The sequence below is a fragment of the Typopeltis vanoorti genome, chromosome 10 (genome assembly GCF_054136105.1).
Source record: "Typopeltis vanoorti isolate ZY-2024b chromosome 10, IOZ_Tvanoo_1.0, whole genome shotgun sequence".
In the NCBI taxonomy this organism is placed as follows: domain Eukaryota; kingdom Metazoa; phylum Arthropoda; class Arachnida; order Uropygi; family Thelyphonidae; genus Typopeltis; species Typopeltis vanoorti.
In genome coordinates, this window is record NC_143558.1 from 67489527 (window position 1) to 67516234 (window position 26708).

General features: G+C 36.7%; 1 protein-coding gene across 2 annotated transcripts in view; it reads right to left on the reverse strand.

Moving 5' to 3' along the window:
• Window positions 1–11992, reverse strand: part of Fntb (Farnesyl transferase beta subunit) — a 204627-nt gene extending 192635 nt beyond the window's left edge. For both annotated transcript variants that reach the window (XM_090398657.1, XM_090398658.1), the window contains exon 1: window positions 11833–11992. In XM_090398657.1, coding sequence (XP_090254783.1) covers window positions 11833–11937 — 105 coding nt within the window. In that variant the 5' untranslated portion in view covers window positions 11938–11992. The remainder of the gene's footprint in view (window positions 1–11832) is intronic.
• Window positions 11993–26708: the final 14716 nt, after the last annotated feature.

Consider the following 26708-nt stretch of genomic DNA (forward strand, 5'->3'; position numbering starts at 1 on the left):
TTTAAGAAAGTTTCTCCTCTTTGGAACTAATTATATAATTAACAATATTTTCATTACTGATCATCATATAAGTTTATGACCCAAAGCTCTATAAACTTTTTTTTTTTTTTTTTGGGAGGGGGGGGGGGAGTGGTAAATTAATAATCATTTAATCATACAAATCAAATTCTTTATAATTCTAGAATAATCCTGTAATGTGGTTCACCTGTATCAATAAATAAAAGTGACAAGATTATTACCACAAATTAAATATTATTACATGACACCTCCAAGGAGTCCAAAGACTCAGAGAGGACATTTACTGTACAACTCTCCATCTCCACCACTCACAATCCACCAACTACAGCAAACCACATCATCTACACCAACTCCATCTACTGCCCACCACCACTAGTATTTTTACAAAAAATCGAACCTCCATGCCCACAATGAAATTCAAACCTGCAGCCCTTTGGCTGGAGAGCATACACTAACCACTTGGCCAACCAGGCAGGTGTTTGTTAGCATTTTGTTTGCCAAGTGGTTAGCTTACCTGCTCTTCAACCAAGAGGTTATAGGCTTGAATTCTGCCATGGGCATCAATGTTTGTGATTGTCTTTAGGTGGAAGATGAATTTCATCACCAAGTGTGATGCCACATCCTACTTATTGGAGGCCTTAAGTGGCTTGAAAAAAGTTCCATGTTTGGTCTCTAGAGCAGGGTTTCTGGACTATGTGAAAATGTGAGTAGTTAAACACATTCAGTAGTAAACACACACAGTCAACACATTCAATTGCTAGTGACTGAAAATATATTATGCAAAACCATATCATTTGTGTTCAAGATGGACAGGAGAATTAATTCACCTGAGCAGTTTGGTGAAGTCACATTTCCCCAAAACTTCAAAACAATCAAAATGAAAGCATGCTTTCATGTAATACATGATCATTAGTCATTGAGATGGCAATAAATTTACTGATTTTAGAGAAATTTTAATGTCACTGAGCATTAATGATTTTTTGGGGTGCCAGAAATCAAGATGCCAGCTAGGAATTTCAGAAATCATAGCAGAAATATTAATAGTTTATGGGAAGTGCTCAAGATTAAATTTATATCTGTCACAGAATTTTGCACTTTTTTTCAAATAAAGCTAGTTAGCCCATCTTAAGTAGAAACAATTCTCTCCACTCAAGAAGCATGGTTTTTAACCTCTAAGACAAGTCAGCCAAACAGCACAGTTATAAATAATATATATATATTGACCTCAGCTGATGAGTAGTTATATACAGACTAACATTTAATTGCATAATTCTTAATCACATAAAAAATGAACACCACAAGCCATTTAAATTTTATTAAATTTAAAGGTTAAATGTATAACATTTATTCACATATGCCTTTTAGCATATACCAAGCTGAGTCAAATTTATTTATTTTTAACACAATTTGTAGCAGTTAGTTTTTTCTAAAAATATTTTTCTTTTTTTTTTCCCCCAGAAATTCAACTTCAAACAGTTTCAGTTTGCAGGTTCATGAAGATGTTTCCCACACACAAACACAGATAAACACTTGCATATTATAGTGTGGGTGTGTTGCTGCCATGTTATGTAAAGTTCATGTGGAACCTGGTTTTAAATTAAGATGCCAGAAATTATATTCTTGTTTAATCCTTTATCAAAGCGTAAGCAAAGTTCGCACATGCAGTATCTTCACAACTAGCTAATTGTGAATGTACTAATGACTGCACATTAATTGCCTTAGTATCCCATAATGCAAAGCACACATTCTTTTAGGTGTGTATAATGCTATGTATTACATGCCAGATTGATTTTAAAGAATGCCGATGGTAGGGAGGTAACTGAATCAGTTGAGATAGTTGAGTTACTGAGTGAGCACTTTGCAAGAGTATATCATCCAGGTGGTGACATTGCAGAAACGAATAAACCAGTAGATTATACGGGAATTGTGGTTAATGAAGTGGAGGTGAGTAGTCTATTGCATAACCTCAATGTCAATACATCTGTGGGATTGGATGGTATACCAGCTCGTGTTGTACGAGAAGCAGCTAAAGAATTGTCAGTACCCTTGACCATTTTGTTTAATTTGAGTCTCGGGTCTGGGTTAGTCCCGAGTGGGTGGAAAGAGGGGAAAATAGTTCCACTGCATAAAGGTGGTTCCAAGACTGCTGTTGTAAATTACCGACCGATTAGCATATCAGGAATCATTGTCAAGGTCTTAGAGAAATTAGTCAAGAAAAGAATACAGGATTGGATGGATGAAAATGGGATATTGTATGGGGGACAACATGGTTTTGTGAAGGGTAGATCATGCCTCAGTAACTTGCTCACGTTTTATAACACAGTGACGGCTGAACTGGATAGGGGTAATGGGTTTACAGTGATACTACTGGACCTTGCCAAGGCCTTTGATAGGATACCACATGGAACCCTAATCAGTAAACTGGAGCAGATGGGTATAGATATAGGGTTGGTGAGATGGATAAGAGGGTGGTTGAAGGAGAGATATCAAAGAGTGGTTTATTCAGGAGGAGTCTAAAAGACGTCTTGTGACTAGTGGAGTGCCACAGGGCTCTGTTCTTGGACCACTGCTTTTCAATTTGTTCATCAATGATATTGGAAAGGATCTGAGAGGAAGTGTTCACTTGTTTGCTGATGATGCAAAGTTGGGTAGTGCAATTGTGAGTGCACAGGATGTCAAAATTTTACAGGATGATTTGGATAGTTTGGAGGACTGGGCTAAGAAAAATGGATGTCAATTTAATGTGGCAAAGTGTAAGGTTATGCACTTTGGGGTGAAAAGAATAGCAGCAGTATATCGCATTGGTGGAACCATACTCCAGGAGATTGATGAGGCCAGGGATTTGGGAGTGTTGGTGGATAGGGAGTTGAAGTTTAGGGGGCACATTGCAAAAGTAACTAAAACAGTTCACCAAATCACTTGGCTTCTGAAAAATACTTTAACATGCAGAGACGAACAAGTTGTTGTTCCTCTGTATCGAGCCTTGATAAGACCCCATCTGGACTTCTGTGCCCAGTTATGGGCACCAGGGTTTCTTCGTGATGGGGAGGAAGTGGAGAGGGTCCAGAGACGAGTGACCAAGATGATAGCAGGTCTGTGGAATGAACCTTATGAGAATAGGTTGAAGATTTGTGGGTTGCAGAAATTGGACGATAGGCGAAGGAGGGGTGATATGATTGAGACATTCAAATTACTGAAGGGTTTTTATAAGATTGATCCAGAAGATATTTTTGAAAATATGACTGGTGGTGGGAGGACTAGGGGCCATGCATGGAAGCTGGGCAAGAGCGTGGTTGACAAGGGTGTTAGAGCTAGGTTCTTTACTTGGAGAGTGGTAAATGAGTGGAATAAGCTTCCAGAGTCTGTTGTGGGTGCTACGACCGTGAATGAGTTCAAGGCAAGGTATGATAGATACTGTGTGAATGTTGAATAGTTGTTCTTGACATGATGTTAGGGTCTCCCTCGATGAGTCTGTCGACTCCTTGGAGTTTCCCGGAACAATAATAATAATAATAATAATAATTATAAGAAGAGGATACTACCCAGACTGGTTTCGACATTTACTGAGGTCTCATCAGTAGGAACTGACCAAACCCAGAATATTTCCCATATAAAAGTAGCAAAAAGGTGTAATACTTTATTATTAATATGGCAGTTAATAGTCAGCAACATCTGTTGCCTACAAAACACGGACTTTGATTTTGTTGATATTATGGTCAACACAGCTAAGACTGTGAGAGCAGTATTTATAACTGTGAATTGTGTATTCATCAGTTTTGCAGGATGAAAAACTCAAATTTGTAAGAGGGAAAGCTAATCACTGTTTCGTTTCATGGAAAGAAATGTTTAGTTAACTGATCTTTAAAAATAAAAAAATAAAAAAAAAAGAAGAAGAAACAGTTCTGTTTTTCAAGATTTCTATATACCTAGTATTTTGCAAGATATTTCTCACTAATTTTCCACAGAAATACATAAATTTGAAGTCAGAAAATCTATATCAGCTGTGCATAACCAGCTCACATATTTGGTTGTGAATACTTGGATTATAAATATCTGCAAGATGTTGCTTGCTATCATCCTGGGAAATCAGGCACTTGAAATTACTAATCTGATATATGTATTCTTGATATATAAAATGATATTCCTGATATATAAAATCCTTGCTTGAGATTAGTTTTAATGACTGAATAAAAATGACTAGAAAAATGGTTGAGATTAGCACAGCAGTTTCAACTGATGATTTTAAAATAATATGGGGAAACTGAAAACACGAGCAGAAATGGGTATTTTTCTCTAAGTTATTTATTATTCCTGTCCTAACAAGAAAAGTGAGATCTTAAAGCTTCTACTAATACAATAAATGGCATCTGCTAGAAAAAATGGAATCTGAAGTTAAGAATGATCATATAATTAATTTCCAGGCAAAAATCTACTGCATGAAAAGTTGGTAACATAAGGGAAATTACAGAAATACAATACTAATGTGTGTGTATGTGTGTGTGCGTATTTGCACGCACGCAATCATGTATAGTTCCAACAGAAGGGAGTCAAAAACCACTTGGGCATTGGGACAAGCATCCCCCTGCCATGTCCTCTTCTTAGTTACAAATGATCTGATAACTATCAATTAAAATGCATAACACTCTGGTAAGTACTGCCACTACAAAGGTATATGATAATTGCTCTAGTTGAAGCAAACAGCAACTCACCTCTCGATGGTAGAGTACTGCTATCACCTAATTAAACAACACTACTTCACTTACTTGAGACTTAAAGTGGTTACTGTGATGTTTAGTCTTCAGAGCAAGAGATCTTGGTCTAATCTCCCCCATTATTTTATCATATGCAGTGCAGATGAAACCCTAAGAACAAGTCAAATGCCTAGGGAGGAGCTAGATCTTCCCTCATGCAAGAGCAGTAAAAGCATTTCTGCAGTTGGAGTGCTAAATAGTGCACTGAGCCAAACTTCAGAGTAATGAATTATGAGGATTCCTGGCCAGTTGCCAAATAATCCTACTCTGCCACTTACTCTGCCAGATTGTACCTGGAGGGAGGGAGAGAGAGAGAGAACAGTGGAATTTGAAATGGAGGAGAATGTTGAGGCCCTGTTGAACAGAAGACAGTGTTCCCTTGGTGTGAGTAGTATGTCCATGGGTACTTCATCTCCCAATGCATGCCCCTACTTAACGTTTCTTCTACACTAACAATGAAAGACAACATATTCAAATTACATTTTATTGCAGATTACAAAATTTCTCTTACAAAAAAACAATCTCCCCAAAAATTCCCTCAAAAGATTCCAACCCAAAAAACATTCCATCAACATTAAGAATACTTGTAAAAAAAGTTTTCATATATTCTAGGCCTTAACAGCAATTTAAATGTGATACAGTCATCCAACCCATTATTCTTAAGGAACCTCAGTGACCTCAACAATTAGTCTACCTCAAATACCCAAATGCTACCTGACACAATTCCTTTCATTGCAGTGGCACATGTGTGAATTCACCAGAACTGATATTCCATACCTTGGATTCCTCCCCCCCCCACTCCACTTGATCTGCTCTGGCTCAAAAAAACTTTCTTAGCAATCTTCAGTGCACAGATTTGCTGTTTACTGCTCTCCAAATTCCTGATAAGCACTCCAATTACCTATTTCTTAAGCAGCATTTTCTGTGATTACTTTCCTTGGGGGAATTCAACATCCACAATACAAACCGCTTACCTTCTCCAATTCTGCTGATCAAGCTGGTAAAGATGCTAAGATATTTGCCATTAGCAATAACTGAACACAGGTGGTCCATCTACCTACCAGATAATCCTTACCATCTTGCTAACAACCACTGACCTTTTCTTAACCAGCTCCTTCTATCACTTCTTCAGTTAGTAGCTCAGACCATAATCTAATCCAGGTTTTTTTTTTTTAATTATAACATTTCACCCAGCTATTCTCAGTATGTCCACCGACATAAAGGTTTCAAATGGAATGAAATAAATGACTTCTAGTCCTCCTTTCCATTATCACATTATTGTTTCCAATCTTCTGATCCAAATACTTGTTCAGAACAAACAGAAACAATTCTTACAGGAACAAAAGCTTTCATCTTCATTCTGCCCAAAATTCCCAACTACCATCCACACCTTGATTCTCCAACAAGGCAGTGAGTGTCGAAGGGGGGGGGGGGACTCAGCACATCACAAGTGACTCAAGAACAAGCTACAGCTTCTTTCACACTGCAACTTGCAACAGCTGCAAAAAGAGAAGAGCAAAATCAGAAAACCCGCCTCCTGTTCAAATGACAGTTGAGCCTTCAAGGACACAAAACACAACTTCTGCCCATCCAGATAGTAACATCATCCAAAAACAAGGCTTATCTACAGGGCTGGATTAACCATTAAGCAAAATAAGCACGTGCTTAGGGCATCATGGAAAGGGGGGGCCACAGAATTTCTGCTTTAGTTAGATGACGAATTTAATTTAAATTAACTTTTAATTAGTTTTTCATTGTTTTTATCTTTTCTTACTGTTACCTACTTTATTTCAATAAATAATGATGTGTAGAAGGCCTAATAAAACTCTAACCACGTACATGACGGTTCGTTTACACCATATTATCACTCACGACGCTTTCTGGCACTACCATTGCGTCAAATGAGGTAATTTTTTATAATTAACGTAATCATTTTATTTTTTATTTTCCTGTCTGTTTTAGGTCTTGTTTTAATAAATTATGTCTTATAAAAGGCTCCAGAAGCAAATATAAAACAAATCACGTGGTTGTCTCAGAAACGTGCCTCTGGTAAAAGGCCTAGCTGTCGCAGAAGTGCGACTCCGGTAAAATAAGAGTTAGTTAAAGCACGAAAGCACAAGATTCAGCTGTAAGCCAAAAATTAAATTGTTCGTATGATTTTGCCTGTGATATGTGTAACTATGTTGATTGCCACCTAATATTCAACAAAATAATCTTTTTATTTCTGTATTTAACAGATCCCAAGAGCCAAGATGAAAAGTTCAGTTAAGTAGTGCATAAAAGAAAAACTATCAAAAAAGAAACAAGAGGAACTTTGGAATTAGATTCCAAGACTGCAAAGCTGACTGATTTCTTCATACAAGTTCCACAACATTATATACCAATTCCTGATTAGAGCCAATCTCAGTCATCAGAAGTGGACACAAATACCACTTTGATCACTTCAAAATCAAAATATGATGTTGGAATCATCAAGGTGTCACACGCAGGCTCATCTAGCACATGTCTCACTACTGACCTCACTTTGTCTGTAAAGTCACTTGATATCGCTACTGCAAATGTTGATGCAAGTTGCTTTACAAAACATTCTGAGGTTGAAATAATAGCTGAAAATGAAAGTTTAGTGGGCCATGGTGATGGTGGTGAAATGATTCAGTCTGCAAAAGATGAAGTAAATATAGCAAAAGATCCAGGGTTGTGGCTTGATTTCTCTGCTGATGACGTGGCTTATTGGACTGCTTGTGGACCCAGTGACTGTCAACACCACGATGGGCCATTTGACAAGTCTTACCGACATTTCAGTAGTGGCAAACTAGTAAGATACTGTTTGCAGAAACTTTTTGTTGGGACAAAAGCCAATGGTGAGGAATACAAGAGAGTGGTTATTGTATTCACCATCAACAGGATCAGTTTATTGTTTTGTTTATAAACTGTTTGCTCCTAAAAATTTCTCACATTTTGTTACAAGAGAAGGGTTCAGTGACTCATGAAATACTATTGTAATTGATCAACATGAAAAAAGCACTACTCACCGACTCTATGCTAACATACTTAACTCACAGACAAGGTGTAGGGTTGAGACAACAGCTGGAAAAACAAATTCAGGAAGAGTGTGATTACTGGGAACATGTCCCAAGGCGTGTCCTAGCTGTTTTTCGTATGTTAGCTGAATGTGGCTTAGCTTTTCGAGGAACAGAAGAAAGATTTGGATCATTGCAAAATGGGAACTTTTAAGGGCTGCTTGAGCTCATAAGTCAGTTTGATCCATTTTTAGAAGATCACATTGCAAAATATGGAAATTGTGGCAAAGGAAATCCTTCTTATCTGTCCAAAGCCATCTGTGAGGAGCTCGTTCAACTGATGGCTCAAAAGGTCCACGTGCTTATTGTTGATGAAGTAAAATCTTCTGGTTATTTTAGTTTGTCAGTTGATTCAACACCAGATCTGTCACATATCAACCAGTTAAGTGTTGTACTTAGGTACTTAAAAGATGGACAGCCTATTGAACGCTTTTTAACCTTTCTGGAAATGAAAAGCCATACCGGTGAGGAAATGGCAAATCAGGTGTTGCAGTTCTTATGTAAAGTTTGTCAGCTAAACTTTTAAAAATGTAGGGGTCAGTCTTATGACAACGCTGCTAACATGTCTGGGCATTATAAGGGGATGCAGCAAAAAATTTTAGAAACAAACAAGTTTGCTATATATGTGCCCTGTGCAGCTCATTCACTAAATTCGGTAGGCCAAAGTGCTGTTGACTGCTGTCAAGAGGCGGTTAATTTCTTCTCTACAGTGCGGTTGCTCTATACCTTTTTTTCAGCCTCAACCAGCCGGTGGACAATTCTTAAAGGTTGTATTGGAAATGAAAATGTCTTAAAATTCCTCTCTGATACCAGATGGGAGGCACATGCTATGGCAACAGCAGCAATTTTGAAATCCTTTCTTTCAAATTTTAGAAGCATTAGACTGTATAGCTGAAGACCAGTCACAAAAGGGAGACACTAGAAGAGAAGCAGATAATATTGCAAATAAGATGTAAGAGCTATAATTCGTTTTTATGTTGAATTTTTGGGATGAGATTTTGCAAAATTTTCATAGAGTAAGCCAAGTTCTACAGAATGAGGATGTCAACTTAAAAACATGTGCAGATCTGTATGGATCATTAGCTGACCAATTGTGCACTTCACAAAATGAATTTGAAAGATATGAAACAGCTACAAAGGAAGTGCTACCAGATGTTGATTACAAGGCAGCTGAAATGCGCAAACCTATCAGAAAGAAGGTACCCAATGACGGAGATGCTCCAGAAGTATATCTGAATGCCAGAGATAAATTTCGTATCTCTACCTTTTACACAATTGTTGACAAACTTGAAACTGAGATGAGAAGAAGAGGAGAGATATACAAAGAAATATCAGAGAGATTTTCTTTTCTAAGCGATGTGCCACATAATGTTACTTCAGTGACTTCATCATCTACTGAAATTGAAAGGTATTCTCAGTGTTGTCAAAAGCTGATTGATGCTTACCCAGAGGACTTGAACACTAATTTCTCAGCTGAGCTTCAACAATTTCACTCATATGTGCGCCATAAGTTCAGTGCAGCAAAAAATGTAAAAACAAGATTCAGTCATACTGAACTTTATAAAATAATTGTACAGGACAATATTGAGTGTGCCTTTCCAAATGTAGACATCGTCTTTTGTATATTTTTAACATTAATGGTCACAAATTGCTCAGCTGAGCGTTCATTTTCTCAGTTGAAGTATATTAAAAATCCCATCAGAACAACTATGCAACAAGGCAGGTTGAATGCCTTATCTCTACTAAGTATAGAAGAGATAAGGCATTCAACCTGCCTTGTTGCAATAAACCATAAGATTAATTTTGAGGATCTGATCAAAGACTTTGCAATTAAAAAAAGTAGGAGAAAACTTTTCAAATCTAAATAAAGTTGAAGTATATAAAATAAACATTATTTTCCATCTTACTATAAGTTTTGTTTCATTTTGAAAAATAAAAACTTATCTTATGGTTTATTATTGTTTATATTTTGAATTACATATATGGGGCACCAAAATCTTTTAAGTGCTTATAGCCTCTATGGGTCTTAATCTGGCCCTGCTTACCTACTAGTATTCTTCTCCTATAATCCCTGGACTGATGACAAAGGCAAAGCCCCCCCCCACACACACTCATACACTTTTACATGAACTGTTCACTGCATGAAAAAGTAATCAGAAGAATTCTGAACAATGTAGATACCAACAAGTCATCTGGTTCTCATGGTATTCCTCCTACCATACTTCAGAATGAACATCTATTCTATATCAACTTTCCAATTTTTCCTACTTGAGTGGCATCTATGCTGCACAGCCATGGAAGTGTGTATTCAAATCTGTTGAGAAAAAAAAATAAAAATTATAAATCAGTCAACAAACTACCATCCAATTGGTTGTTCCTTAAGTTCTCTCAAATATCATATCGCTAACAGCTAACATCTTCACGACCTAGAGACAAGGCAGCTAGTCATTGAGAAACAATATTGATTGCAACACTTTCAATCCAGGGATGGCCAGATTTAGACAAAAGTCACACAAAAGGATGGAGAAACTAAGGTGGTTGATCTTGATATTTCTAAGGCAATCACTCAGGTCTGGCACAGGGCCTGCTCAGCAAACTGCCACATTAAGGTCTGCCTTCAAACCTTGACAACTAAGCCAGCTGCTAGTTTTCTTTCTGCATGTCATTGTTGATGGCTCCTCCTCCTCACCAATGCAGGAATACATATAAACCTGCTCTCACTGACCTCAGATATTATTCATAGCTACTGATGATAGTATAATCTAACTCCTCTTTGATAAACCATGTGGTGCATAATCATTAGAAGCATCAAGATCTTAAAATGTGCAAGGATAACCTTGTGAACTTTAATGGCACCAAAACACAGTCCTGCTTATCTCTCATAAGAAAGATCTCACTTTATTTTCCCCTTACTCTGGATAATATCCAAGATCTCCAAACAGGAGCGAATTTCTTTTCTTGATCTAATTTACACCTCCTTCCTCTCCTAGCACCAACACATCTCAGGCATATCTTCTTCAGCCGCAAAAAACTTAGTACATTTTTACAAAAATCACTATCACACTAAAACGTAAAAATATCAGTATATATATATATATATATATATACATATATATATTTTTTTTTCAGTTTACTTTTTATATCCTTTTAATTTTCAGTTTTTTCAATGCTAGCAAAGAATGTGCAAAATGGGTGTACTTGAGATGAAAAAAACTGATTTTTTGCTTGGTGGATGGTGAAGGAGTGGAATGCATTGCCAGAGTAGGTAATGAATACTTCAACATAGATGTGTTCAAGGCAAAGTGTGATAATTATTGTGGTCTGCGAGTGTTTGACCTCCCACAATGAATGTTTGGACTCCATGGAAGCTTGGAAGTCATGCTAATACTAAAAACTTCATGGGACAGACCAATGCAACTGAGGTGCACTGGTCTGTCCCATTAAATTACTAATTTAATATTTATACATTACATTGATTTAATTAATTACTGTAACTAAAAATTTTTAAGTTGCTTTTGTCCAGAAGTATTTAAGATCAATATACTTGATATCTTGGGCTTTTTTTTTTTCTGCTGCTGTTTCATGCCATATAAATAAATGCATTTCATATCCCTGAACAAATATAAAGTAAATGGCATTAACAATATATTTATTACTAAATGTCTGCAGAGACATGAATGTGAAATATATACATACACATGAAGAAAAGGCGGATAAAGCAAAGAGCTTGCGAATAAAAAAAAAATAATAATAATAAAACTTCCTTTTGAAGTGACCGGCAAAAACAGATTTGTCTGCATTGCTAGAAACGTCGGAAACATTATGCCACACTACATATTCGAAGAAAATACTAGAATGGACAAAGGGATCTGCTCAATTAAAAGGTGTGTGTGCATTTATTTATTACTCTTGTTATTTTTTTATCTCAATATTTGTAATATGAATTTCCTGAGTGCATTTTATATAGAGCGAAGCAGGCTTACTTGTTCTTCGGAAGACAGCGTTTTAAGTCCATCATCATTAAATTTCTCATTTTCAATGTTTGGATCTACGCATCGTAAACTCATTGGACGCAAACTCCTCGCCATTCTACATCCATAGAGATAAACTCTTACTATACCAGCACCACCATCAATGCAAACGCACAACGCATGTATAGACGGAATGATTACTTAGATGTAGACTAGACATTAACGCCACCTATTAAGTGGAATTTTAATAGGTTCCGGAATTTTTCTAGATGTTGGAGTGCAAACTGGTGATATACACTGAGTTAGCTTTGCATTAGGAACGCCCCCTCCGATTTACATATTCGGGGTGATAACGAAGTACCACGTGATAACAACGTCACGTGCGGTAACTATCAATAGTCATACCTATTCTATGTACGTAATCAGTAAACGTTTGCCAGTAATGGGGAAACGTAGCGACGTAAGCCAATTTGACCACGGACAGAGAGTTGGGATCCCGTAGAGCAGGTGCCCAATATTTCAGAAAGAGCCGCTCTTTTTGGTTGTTCCTGTACTACTGTTTCACAGGCGTACCATGACTGAATTAACCATGAATAGACATCCAGAAGAAGGGTTCACATTCATCAGCTGTGGTTGATCTTAGACGTAAGCATCGGGAGTCACGACTGGTATCTAAACAACGACGTGAAACAGTCACACAGCTCATCCACTAGTACAACAGCGGGGAAGTTAGACCCATTTCCATTCCCTGGTTGCACAGCTGGGGTTCAACAGGCTGATGAAGGTGGTATTATAGTCTTGGAGGCTTTTCCTGGAATGCCATAGGTCCGTTGTTTATCCTCCCACAAACACTGAATGGCAAACCAGACCACCTTGTCATCAGCTCATACAACTACTGAGTGGTTGGAGGAACACAACAACGAATTCGCTACATTGCTTTGGTCCCCAAATTCTCCTTAACCCCATTGAACGTGTGTGGGATATGCTAGAACTTTGGGAGAGAAGTGCTGATCCTCCTCCAAGGAATGAGCGTGAACTGACGGAGTTGCTGCAGCAGAAATGGGTTACGTTTTGTGTGAAAGAAGTTCCATATCTTGTGGAATCTGTTCCTAGACGCATACCATGATTGCACAGAGAGGTGGACCAACGCGTTATTAGGTGGGTGTTCCTAATGCAAAGATAACTCAATTGCTGTTGAAAATTACCGGCCAATCAGCATAACAGGAATCATTATCAAGGTCTTAGAGAAAATAGTCAAGAGGAAAATACAAGATTGGATAGAAGAAAATGGGATACTGTATCGGGGACAGCATGGTTTTGTGAAGGGGTAGGTCATGCCTCAGTAACTTGCTCACGTATTATAACACAGTGACGGCTGAACTGGATAAGGGTAATGGGTTTACAGTGATTCTACTGGACCTTGCTAAGGCCTTTGACAGGATACCACATGAAATTCTAATCAGTAAATTGCAGCATATGGGAATGGACATAGGGTTGGTGAGATGGATAGGAGGGTGGTTGATGGAGAGATATCAGAGAATGGTTTACTCAGGAGTAGAGTCCACAAGACGGCCTGTGACTAGTGGTGTGCCACAAGGATCTGTTCTTGGACCACTGCTGTTTAATTTGTTCATAAATGATATAGGAAATGATCTGAGAGGAACAGTTCATTTGTTTGCGGATGATGCGAAGTTGGGTAGGGCAATAGTGAATGCAGATGACGTCAAAATTTTTCAGGATGATTTGGATAGATTGGAGGTCTGGGCTAAGGAGAATGGATGTCAATTTAATGTGGCAAAATGAAGGTTATGCATTTTGGGGTGAAAAGATTGGCGGCAGTTTACTGCATTGGTGGAACCGTGATCCAGGAAATTGATTAGGCACGAGATTTAGGAGTGTTGGTGGATAAGGAATTGAAATTTAGGGGACACATTGCAAAAGTGGCCAAATCAGCTCATCAAATCACTTGGTTGCTGAAGAGTACGTTGACAAGCAGAGACAAGCAGGTTATTGTTCCTCTGTATCGAGCCTTGATAAGACCCCATCTCGACTACTGTGCTCAGATTTGGTCACCTAGGTTTCTTCTTGATGGGGAGGAGGTGGAGAGGATCCAGAGGCGAGTGACCAAGATGATAGCAGGTCTGTGGAATGAACCGTATGAGAACAGGTTGAGGATTTGTGGGTTGCAAAAATTGGTTGATAGGCGGAGGAGGGGAGATATGATTGAGACATTCAAATTACTGAAGGGTTTCTATAAAATTAATTCAGAAGATATTTTTGAGAACAGGGCTGGTTGTGGGAGGACTAGGGGACATCCATGGAAACTGGGCAAAAGTGTGGTTAGTAAAGGTGTTAGAGCTGGGTTCTTTACTTTTAGAGTAGTGAATGAGTGCAATGCGCTCCCTGAGTCTGTGGTGGATGCTGTGACAGTGAATGAGTTTAAGGCGAGGTATGATAGATACTGTATGAATGTCGAATAGTTGTGATGAATATGATTTGGGGCCTCCCTCGATGAGTCTAATGACTCCCTGGAGTTTCCCGTAATAATAGTAATAATATACGATACAGAAATGATAAACACGGCAATAGAAAATAAAAACACTATAAAGAAAACTTCTTAATAATGCTGGTTTTCCTTATATTATACGTGCAAAAGATGATAATGGAAGATGATTACTAATAGAACAAACATGTGGGAGATAAAAGCTAAATTTTATCAAGAATTATATACAAATAAAGGGAAAGTAATAGAGAACCTATGTAACAATAGAGAAAAGGATACTGAAAACTATAATGAATATACAGTCAAAGATGAGGAAGTAAAACATGCACTTATAAAAATGAAAACGTACCTGGACTTGATGGAATACTAATAGAAATAAAAAAAAATGGAGGATATCTCTTGCATACGAAACTATCAGAATAGTATACCACGTGTTTAAGAACAGAAAAAATGCCTAAAAGTTGTAATACCAGAAAATTCCTGCTTCAGTATAAGAAAGGTGATAAAACTGACATAAAAAATTTTAGATTAATAACTCTTCTGCCAGTTCTTCATAATCTATTTACAAAAATTATACATGACAAAATAAACAATATATTAAATAAAATAAAAAAAAGCTAACGCCTTTATTAAATTTTAATAAAGAAAAACAGGCAGGTTTCAGAACATCTTTCTCAACTTTATATCATTTACAAGCCGTAAATCAATTAACAGAAAAAAAAACAAAAGAACATAATATACAAATTTCATGAAAAAAAAAACCTTCGACTCAATAGACCTATGTAAAATGATTGAAGCTTGGAAACATACGAAAATACGATATTTATATTAACATAACTCATATATATGAGAGAGAGGTTCATCAGTTATAAATTTAAAAGGAAAAGAAAGAGAAATGGAAATAGAAAGAGGAGTTAGACAGGTAAAATCTATCTGACCAAAATTATTTGCTACAACCCTAGAATATACTAAAAGAAAATTGAACTGAAGGAAAAGATGGCTGTGGAGAATACTTAAGCAATCAGGATTCGCTGACGATATCATTCTGATAGCAGCATCACCAAAACGTGTTGAGGCGCTAGTGTCAAGAACAACAACACTACCGAAGAATACAAGTATCCTTCAGTAGTGTTGTTGTTCTTGTAATTTTTGTTGTTAATATTGTATTTTGCTGCTTGATTGTTCTTACTGCTTCTGCTTCTAAAAATGGCGTCCGTGAAGAAGCGCATTTCTTTACGGACGGAAAACTTCGGCACGAAGGTCGAGTTCAGCCATGGATTTTACCCAGTGGATGCTTTCCGAAAAATTGCTACATGTATGCACCGAAAAATGTGAAAGCTTTGTGCACTGGTATGGTAAGGGTAAATTACAAGAAGGAAAACATTAACGTATGTGGAAAGTGTGTTCATAGATTAGAGAAATTAGAAATGAGTGAAAGAGTCGGGAATGTAGTAGAAGAGCTTAGACAGGAGTTAGTGAAATGAAATATCTGGAAGATGATACTAAATATCTAAAGAAGAGATTGGTTGATGACAAAGAGGAAGTTAGTATTACAAAGAAAGAGTCAAATGATCATCGTATATCACTGTATGGGGATTCGATCATTAGAGGTGGGTATGATGACTAATAAACATTAGTTATTGTTCCACCAGGAAAGAATGTATTCCTGTTGGAACAATGAAACAAATAACTGATGCATTGAAGAAAAGGAAACAGCAAGCATCAAAATTAATGGTAGTCGTGGGCACAGAAGAGGAAAAAAAGAATGTCGATAGAGACTTGCGGAAGTTGTTGTAGAAGGTAAAGGATAATAGTGTTGTTGGAAAAGTCGTTAGCTTGTTGCCCAAATATGACAACAGGGAATTGAGAAGGAGAGCGGAGATAATGAATACTAAGATGTGAGTTGTGTGATGTAAAGGGAATTCAGTTTGTAAATCTAAGGAGTGAATTTGAAGGAAAGTTGGAATGGTTTAAAGTTGCTGGGATTGCATTTGAATGGGTTTGGTGTTGGACATTTAGAAAGGCTGCTGATTTCTGAGAAGGCACAGAGTCAAGAAGTTAATTTAGTAAATGATCAGAATCCACTTGAAGCAGGATAGCACAGCTAAACGGATTGTAAGGCAGGAGGAAGATGAATACAAGGTTGAAGATGTGGTTGCAGCAGCACAAGGTGATGGAATGCATAAAGGTAAGGATGAGACAAGTAGGAATGGAAATCAGAGTCACGATCAGGGAAACGGGGGTGGTCAGATCGAAGAGAGAGGTGTGATATAGCAGCTAGAATAGAGAATGTTGGTGCTGGTAGAATGGCATCAAAGACTTATGTTTGTACAAAAACGTAAGGAGCATTCTAAACAAGAGAGCTGAGTTTCTTGCATTGATTTAGTCCGTGTGCCCAAAGATATTTGGAATAAGTAAAACTTGATTATCTGAGAAGGATGTGATGTCGGGAATAGAAATCGAAGGATATATAATTTTCCAAAAGGATAGAAATTTGAAAACAGGAAGGGGGGGGGGGAGTGCTGTTAATGATTGCAGAGGAATTGTGTCCACAAAGTGTGAAGTTGTTAGTACATGCACAGATTTTGAATCTGTGTGGTGTGAAGTTGAAATTAACAGGCTAGTATATCTAATAGGTTGCTGTTATAGGCCAGAGAATGTAGAGAATACTGATTGTGAAAAGTTTATGCAAATTGGTTAGGCATGTAAAAAGGTGATCATGACGGGAGATTTTAATTATAGGAATATAGAATGGAAAGAAGAGATATTGTGTGGGAATAAGGAGAGCTAGTTTCTTGAATGTCTCAGAGATAAATATATTAAGCAGCATGTGACTGAAGCAACTAGAAGCTCTAATGTTTTGGATTTGATGATAACTTCACAAGATGTGGTAGTTAAGTATTAACACTGCCGCTAGTTGATGAGAGTGCTCCTGAAGTACTTGTTTGGGAATTGGTGAAACAAGAAAGGGATACAGCCAAAAATGGATATATGATAGAAGTCTAAATCAGGTGATTATGGGACGCTCTGTAGTCAATTAGCATCAGTTCGTTGGGTATGTGAGCTGACCAGAGAAGATGTTGACAGTGCATTCAAATTCATAAGGCAGTATCTTGCACAAGGAATGTACAACTGCATGCCAAGAGTTAAGTGAGTAAGCAGAGTAGGAATGAAATGGATGAACAGTGAAATGAAGCAAGCAGTGTTGGAATAGAAAATGCTATGAATGAGGTATACGAGATAGGAAAGGTGCAGTAGGAGAGAAGATTGGCTGGTCATGCCAAGATTAATTCAAGGGAATTTTTCTGCTATATGTCAAGTAAGAGAAAGAACAAATATGGCAGGTTGACACTGGTAGATAGTCATGGCAGCAGAATAACAAGTGTAATGGATATAGTGGAATTAATGTATAATCACTTTATCAGTGTATATCATACAGGTGTAAATGATGCTGTGCAATATATAGAAGGGAGGCAAATATTAGGAGAATTGGAGATGAGGGAATCAGAGGTGTATCAGGTGTTGATTGGATTAGATGTTAATAAGGCTATGGGAATAGATGACATATCACCATATATTCTTAAGGAATGTGCACAACAGTTAACTTTGCTCTTGACCTGAATGTCTAAATGAAAGTCTTGCAGTGGGTAGAGTTCCTAAGGAGTGGAATGAAGCCAAAATAGTAAACCCCAGAAGCATGGTACTAGGACAGAAGTTTCATTTATAGAACTGTCAGTATAATTGTAGCTATGGTCAAAGTATTGGAGAGATTAGTTATGAATAGAACGCAGGATTGGGTTGGTGGACATAACATTCTTTATGATGATCAGAATGAATTTGTAGAGGGTAGATATTGTTTTAGCAAATTACTTGCATTTTTATGATAAGATAACGAGCGTTAGATAAGGGAGAATCACATACAGTGATATTCATGGTCTTTCAGAAAGCGTTTGCTAGATTACCACATGATAATTTCGTGTAAAAATTGTATAGGAAGGGCACGGATAGTGTATTGGTTAGATGGATCGGAGATTGGCTGTCTGAACGATACCAGCAAGTTGTGTATAATTGAGCAGTGCACATAAAAAGGAGGATAATCAGTGGCGTTCCCATGGTCTTGGGACTCTGCTGTTTACCTTGTTTGTAAATGATATATCATGTGATCTGGCTCGGATCTTCTGTTGTTTGCTGATAACGCAAAGTTGGGGAGAATTATACGTATCACTGCTGGCGTTATTCGTATCATTGCTGGTTCCTTCAAGAAAATTTGAATAGACTTTTGAACTGAACAAAGGAGTAGGTTGTAGTTTTAATATTATAAGTGTTAGGTTTTGTATTTTGGAATGTAGAAATATAAGGCTGTGTACTATATTGATGGTTCTATACTGCAGGAAGTGGATGAGATTCGAAATTTGGGTGTGATGGTTTTCTATTCGCTATATGTTTTTTCTATTCGGTATAAGCGCCTCCGTAGCGCAATTGGAAGGCCGACGGTACGTTGCGCCCTTCGATTCCTAAGTTCGATTCTCGTCACGACGGGAGGAATATTTATATGGACTTTTTCAATTGAAGGTGAGTTAGCCGATCTCATACGGCGGTAGCAGGGGTTTTTTTCTCCCGGAAACACTGGTTTTTCATCCCACATACAGACAAATCGGCCCTTTAGACACGCAATTTACAGACAAAAAATACTAGCTGTGGTGGTGGTTTTGGGCAGTTGATGTAGGTGATTGGTAGCAGAGGTTCGGTGTAGTAGTGGAGACGGAGTGTTTTCTAGTAGGTGTCCTCCCGCAATGAGTTTTCAGACTTCTTGGAGGTGTCACGAATAATAATAATAATAATAATGTATGGACAGATACCTGGCCACTGAAGCTATTGGATGTGATTTTTAAGGAACTCTTTCGCTTTTTTTGAAGTGTAGCATCGAGCAAGATCCTATTGGAAGATTAGTTCGGTGTCTTTCTGGATCTATGAGATCACTCTTTTCTGTAATATTTTTATGTATTGGTCACTTTTCATCATACCGTCAACAGTCACGAGTGATTCTGGATGTGTAAAACAACCCCAGAACATATTTTTAGCTTGATGTTTAGGATATTGTTGAAGGTAGGCTGGAGATGTCTTCTGAGCCGCTGATTTATGAACATAGGATACTCGCTCTCAATTGGGGAAACGTGTACAAATAATATGACTATGACCTTCATCCACTTCTCAGCAGGCCAATCTTTTGTACAATTTTTCCCCACTGGAACCTCTTTTTCTACATAGCCTTCGTCAACAGTTGTTTCTTTTTTTGTTTAGTGGGCAGTTCCCCTGCTACTAACAATCTTCGATGGACTATCATGTTAGAAACATTAATCCTACTTGCTACCAAGTCTCTATTTAAGTCTACAGCAAACAATCTTGAAATCATTTTGCTTTTCCTAACTAGTAAACGATCTTGGGTAAGTATAGTTTCCGCTTATCGCCCACATTTTCCTTTTCTGTCAGAAGAAAAGCATCTGTCTCCCTAAACCTCTTTAAAATCGCATTAACAGTACCCAAACCAACACCACATTCATTGGCAATTTGTCTTTGAGTCACGGATGTGTACTAAGAAAGAGTATATATTTTTGAACGCTTTCTTGGAGATGTATCAGTTTTATAGCTACATAAAATACTACGAATGCTTATTTACTCTATTAAAAACGCACAACGCTATTAATTTTGGTTTTATAAAAAACCATAAATATTGTGGACTGAAACAAAAAACCAAACCAAAACCATAACCTTCCTGAAAGTAGTGAACCTGACAACCGTTGAATGAAATATATGCTATTATTTCTGGTCAAGGTTACCAGGGCACATCTTGATGATTTATCTTGTGATGTGCAGGGGTGCGCCGGTCATATGTGCAATGTGTGCGACGCACACATGCACCAGGATAGTAAAGGCCCCAAAGAGTAGAAATACTTAAAAAAAAAAAAACCCGTTTTTTTAAAGTGATTTTTTTATTGGAGGGGGGGAATAGGGGCGCCAACTAAAGTTTTGCACACAGGCGCCGGACACTACTGGCGTCCTGGGGATGTGTAATATCGCCTTAGGTAAAAATTGTCTAGTAAAAAAAAAAAAAAAAAAAATGAGCAAGAATAAAGCATTTTACAGATGGGTTCTCGTAATCACGAAGGGGGATAAACTGCCAACTCATGGCTTGTAAGTTGGCAGTTTATCCTCCATTGTGCAACACAAAGTGGAAACACTCAAATCTCGTTTGTTTGTTGTATGTATTTTATAAAAATGTGAAACTCATGCCAGTCTGAATTGACGGAAGGAAGTTTCTTTATTAACTTCGAAGTGTTTAGTTTCTTAATTGCTTTCCGTCTAACTGGCAAACTTCCAAATTATTGTAATTATGAAGATTAATCCCCGCGGCATTTCTCTCTTTTCGCATTAGAGGTAAATAATATCAAGACTGTCAGTATTATGACAAATGAATCACGTACTATCAAGACGTTTTCTACTATAACGCGAAAAGTTATTTACATTTAAGTTAATTTCAAGTTCTTCATTCTATATTCTATATATTTTCTCTGTTCTTTATAAACGTGTTTTACTTCTATTCCTCTAGTCTAGTAGGACAGAAGCGAAACCGGAAATCAGCTGCCAAAGGACAGATTTCAACTAAAGAATTTCCCACAGTGCACTTCCTGTTGGCTATCTTAGTTCGTCGGCAGCGGAGCTTTGGTGTGAACTAACATCCACGTGTTTATCTGTTTGAAGAAACGGCCTTTCCTTAGTCACAGGAAACTTCCCATTCCGGTTAAACACTTCTCCCATTTGACAAAACTGTTCTGCAGGTCAGCTAATGCTTTTTTTTTTTTTAATTTATTTTAATTATATTTTTAAAACAAAGAAGGCAAACCCCAGAAACAGACCTCCCGAATAAAACAGAACATTAAATTGTTTTAATTGGTTATTTTTATTAAACTGTTTAATTAAATAATAATGTGGTCTCGAGTGAGATATGGACAATATCTCAGTGAGATATGATTAATAAAAAAGCAGATGAAAGAAGAATAGAATCATCCGAAATTAAATTTCTGAGCAGAACTGAAGGAGTCACAATAATGGACAAAATAAAAAGCAGCGAAATCAGAAAAAAACTTGTATTACAACCTCCCTAAATGAAACAGTTATTTGCTATAGAGAAAAATGGAAAGAACACATACTAAGAATGAATAGAAGCAGAATACCTAAACAAATTCTAACACCCAAAAGGTACTCGATGCAACAGAGGAAGACCCTTAAAAAGATGGAATTGAGTCCGGAACAGGCCACTTGACCTATAAGCCTGGAAAGGAAGAAGAAGAAGAAGATGTGGTCGCAATACCGAAAACCTCCCACGAAACAGAACATTGTTTTGCGTCACTTCAGCTGCCATATGAAGTTTTGGAATCCAGTGTGAATGAAAACGAAATCACCTTTAGAACACGTCGCTTTTCAGACTCTAAGAAACTACATATATATATGCGTGCAGTATATAGATAAGTACTTAACAGATTTCACGATGATATTTTTTTGGGTAAAAGAAAACGAAGAAACATTCCTCAAATGTTGACACATTTAGTTACAATTTTACACCTCAGAAATTGTGAAGATGGTTTTAATGGATTAATTATTGTTTCCCAAAGTGGCTGAGTAGAATCGTAAATAAGACAATACCTTTGATGGGTTACGTCAAATGAGAATCGTTTTGTCCATCTGTCATTAAACATGCATATAATAAATTCACTCTAGCTAAACAGATTTTAATGAAAATTTAATGCCTCAGATACTCAGATTTGTGGTCATTTCTGTTTTGTTTTAAATCGGACATTTCTAGAGATTAAATTAGACAAAAATATTATTTCGAAGTATACACACTAATGACACTGCTTTGGTTGATTGAAATTTAATGATTTTTTTCTTAATCAATGGCAGACAGAAGTAGTTGCCTATAACCATAAGTGCCTTGTGTTGGTAAGTGGTAAAGGAGAAAAAATTAATCTGTTAATGTGTTTCTTCAGTAGCTGATGGTTGTAGTCCTTTGGGAGAGTGTAAATAAGTATTACAAATAGATGGAATGAAAGAGAAGGAATAAGAAGGTTGTTCTAAAATTATGAAGCCGGAGAGTGACGTGTTAATCAGCAGCTACTCCTGTTATTTTATGCATTTTTAATTCTTTAGAATTTGTACTTTGATTTGGAGTTTTTCAAGTACTACCTCCACAAAAATTGGTGAATAAAGAAACGATGGTTTGAATCGAATGATTTCAGAAATATGCAAAACGATTCTTGTTCGAATATTCTTAGGCTGTTCACGATTCTCGTTATCTGGCCTGAGACGACGACCCTGTTTAGTGGAGACATAAACTGGATTAATATGTATGTTCTCTAGAACAGAATTCCGGGAAGGACCCCTGCAAAAATATACAATCTTTCGCGCTGGATTGTCATTATATAAATGAAAAAAAAAAAAAAGATTTTAGATACTAACTGCACAACAGCAATCACAGAGACGTCATCTGCCATGTGAGATGCAGTATGATATCGGCTATCACACAGCAGTGCCATAGTCGATGTTGAATTAGCTGTTGCGCAATTTGTGTGCAACAGCTTAAGAAAATTCCATTATCTTAAGTACATGATATATCAGTGTATTCCACGTCGAATTCATGGTGTTCTAACATCACGATGTAGGAAGTTTATTAATAAAAAATTCTCCAAAAAAAATTTGTACGTATTTCCATTATTTTGATAATCTCCTGTAAATACGCCAACTCGCTTTGGCGAAAGAAAAGGAGTTGGGAGATTAATTTATTAATTTTATTCTATGTAGCAGTCGCAGATAGTTCAGTTGAAACAAACAAAAAGAAACAGATTATTATTCGGTAAACGTTTGTAAGAATTCAAAAATCTCAACTTTGAATAAAATTCATCCAGCCACAATTCTAAAAAGAGCCTTGCGTAACTCAGTTGGTATAATGATGCCCATTCGTTGGAAAGACCTGGGTTTGAATCCCGTTTAGGATACGAAGAACCTTCATGAAGGCATTTTAGCAAAAGGTGTAGTGATCTTGTACGGAAGTGGAGTGTTTCCTTTCGGAAACTCTGATTTTTCATCCCACAAAACAGCCAACCAGAAGAGCACACGCACGCACACAATTTACAGCCGTGTCAGACAGTACAAACAATGCTGACAGCCCTATCATTAGCAATATTAGGTTTCAAAAAAGCTAAGTTATTTGGCCGTGACAGGCCATTGAGCCTAACACGAAAGGAAAGATAATGATGATTTCTAGAATAAACATGTATAGACAAAGAAATCTAATTGGTTCTTCCTCACTTAGTAGCAAACGCACTTTATGGTTATCATCATAATCATTTCTTGACATATACCCTAAAGGGATTATATCATAATATAATATTATGATAATATTACGCAATTAATTTTACTTTATTAATAGCTTCCTATCAAATTTTTTCTTCTAAATAACCTATTATTTTTTTTTTCATTCTACCTAAAACACACTGATAGCATACGGTACATTAATATCAATATCATGGATGGACCCAGGACTAGATAATCCTGGAACTCTGCTCTTGGAACCAAAATTTTGAAATCAAAGTACGTTGGTTGGAAAAACCACTTGGATACACTTTGATACAGTAACCACTCAGTCGATCAGGCCAGCATATCATTTATCATGTCTTCAATAGTGATAGATCTTGGTTTTCGTCTAGTCATTTTCTTGCCATTCTTTCATAGAAGAGTTTTGCATACCTTTCCTATTCAAATTAAGTCACCATGCCACCTTAGATTAGATCGTTTCACAGACTTCTTAAATGCTGATGATCTCAAGTTCCTTTCTGATTACAGGTGAACAAATGCTGTGGAAAATTTCAGAGAAAATCAGCAGGTCATAGAATAAAGGTATTTTATGTAAACCCCCATTCTGTTATCTGTCTTTTGCAAACTTGCAAATTTCATAGTCTTCCGACTATCGAATCGTTTGAGTTAGTGCAGAGGCGTAGCTAGAGGGGGAGAAGGTCCGCCCCGGGCGTCACTATGAACATTTTTGAACTTTTGCAGTTAATTCGAAAATACAGTCTCGAGAACTCAGTTCCAACTATTCTAATACTACAGCGAAGTTTCCTCACAATTGCTGTAAGTATTGTTGGTTATGAGAGGAGTTTTTCTAAATAAAATTGATTAAGAATTACCTACATTACTATGAAATAGACTTCGACAATGTCATCGACGATTTTGCTAACAGAAAAGCAAGAAAATAACATTTTAGAATGTTGAAATTAAAGTTTTACTTCAAAAATAAACATAGTGTTTTAATTCATTTCCCTATACGTCGTTTAGACTTTTTTTATAGTATTTTGTATGTATTGAGAGGGGCGGTAAACTCAGGGATCACCCTGGGCGGCAAAAGTTCTAGCTACACCACTGAGTTAGTGCCATAAAAATTGTTGGTTTTCTTATTTTCCACTTTCTCTGTTTCATATTTCGTTGCCTACATTGTCTACAGGCATTTATTTCTAGATTGGTGATTGTAGATTCTATAGAATTCTATTCCTAGAGCCTTTTCTATAATATCATCAGTTTCTTCTACTACTACTCTTCGAAACCACCTCTTTGTAATTCCTGAACAAATAAAGGACTTTATAGACACCCTGTGTGTGTGTGTGTGTGTGTGTGTGTGTGTGTGTGTGTGTGTGTGTGTGTGTGTGTGTGTGTGTGTGTGTGTGTGTGTGTGTGTGTGTGTGTGTGTGCGCGTGTGTGTGCGTGTGTGTGCGTGTGTGTGTGTGTGTGTGTGTGTGTGTGTGTGTGTGTGTGTGTGTGTGTGTGTGTGTGTGTGTGTGTGTGTGTGTGTGTGTGTGTGTGTGTGTGTGTGCGTGCGCGCGCATACCGGACCTGTTTGGTGAATCAGTACTTTTGATTGAATTAACAGGGCTACTTCTCCACTTGCTCATATATAGTGCTGACCCTGCTTCCGTGATACTGAATAATAATTGGATAACCCTTCCTGTTTGGAACTGCCATTAAAAAATAATAATTAAAAAAAAAAACAGTTTGGGATCAAGCGAGACAATAAAAGGGAGAAATGGCAACTGGCAAAGTACCTTCAAAGACGTACCTGACTTACAGAAATGATATCGCTTGTATTATTGTCTTACTTATCTGACATGTATACATGTTTTGTTTTTTAAAAAAATGGCTGCACCCATTGGGTAACTGGCATCCTATGGATGAAATCCTATGGATCTAAAATCTGATTTGGAAGAGACGCTAGGTTTGGGTAATTGTGACATTTTCCCCGGGTATTAGAATAATGAGTTTGTCAAATTACAAAAAAATGTATTAATAAGTATTAGTTAATAAATATTTAATTTTAAAAAGATGTCGATTTTCTAATTTAATGTAAACTATATCGCTTTAAAAATTTAAATGAAATAAAAAAAAAGGCTTATAATAAAAGATCCAGAATTATTTTTTGTTTCGTATACTAGTCGTGTCGTGTCTCCTTAGCGTTGCTGATTAGCAGACGACGAGAAGCTTACCGAATTTGTTCTTTCAAGAGGAGATATATCAAAGTTAAAAAAGAAGCGAGATTTATTAGGTGAATTTAGTTTATTTAAAGAAATAATTTCTTAACAAACGAAAGACGTGCCGTGTCTCCAGAATTAAAAATTTGTTAAAAATATGCAGGACTATTTAATATAAAAAGACATTTTATTATAGTGCCTGAAGAGATTAAATATTCGTCAGAAGTTAAAAAGCAGCAAAGTTGATCAGGTGCATTTATTTTATTTAATTGAATAATTTCTCAATGAACAAAAATTGTGTCTTTTTCAGAATGTTAAAAATATACAGGACTGTTTAATATAAATTGAATTTTATTATACCTGCCATTTGCTAAATTTAGCTCATTTTAATTTATTTTGCTCTTTATGTCGCTTGTAATCGCTTCCATATTCTCTTTCATTTATCACGCTATTAAAAATACTGAGAATATGCTAGTGCCGTTTTTTCCAACAGTCATTATAACGTCACGCAAAGTTTGTCATATACATTCCTAACAATTTGATAAGAGTATGCACATACTCCAAAGAAATCAAAAGGCTTTGATAACATCTATTAAGAAAATTAAAATTCGTTGATTAAAATTCTTTTATTATGAGTAACGAATAATCAATCTTAAGTAATCATTAAAAGCAGCACAAATGGTCATATATCGTATTTATTTTAATTCTTTCACTAAGAAAGGGATATTCCATCTCTAACGGATTTTGTCATTTAATATATGAAAAGGAAATCTAAAAATAAATGTAGTCGATGAATAACCATAAGTTTCTCA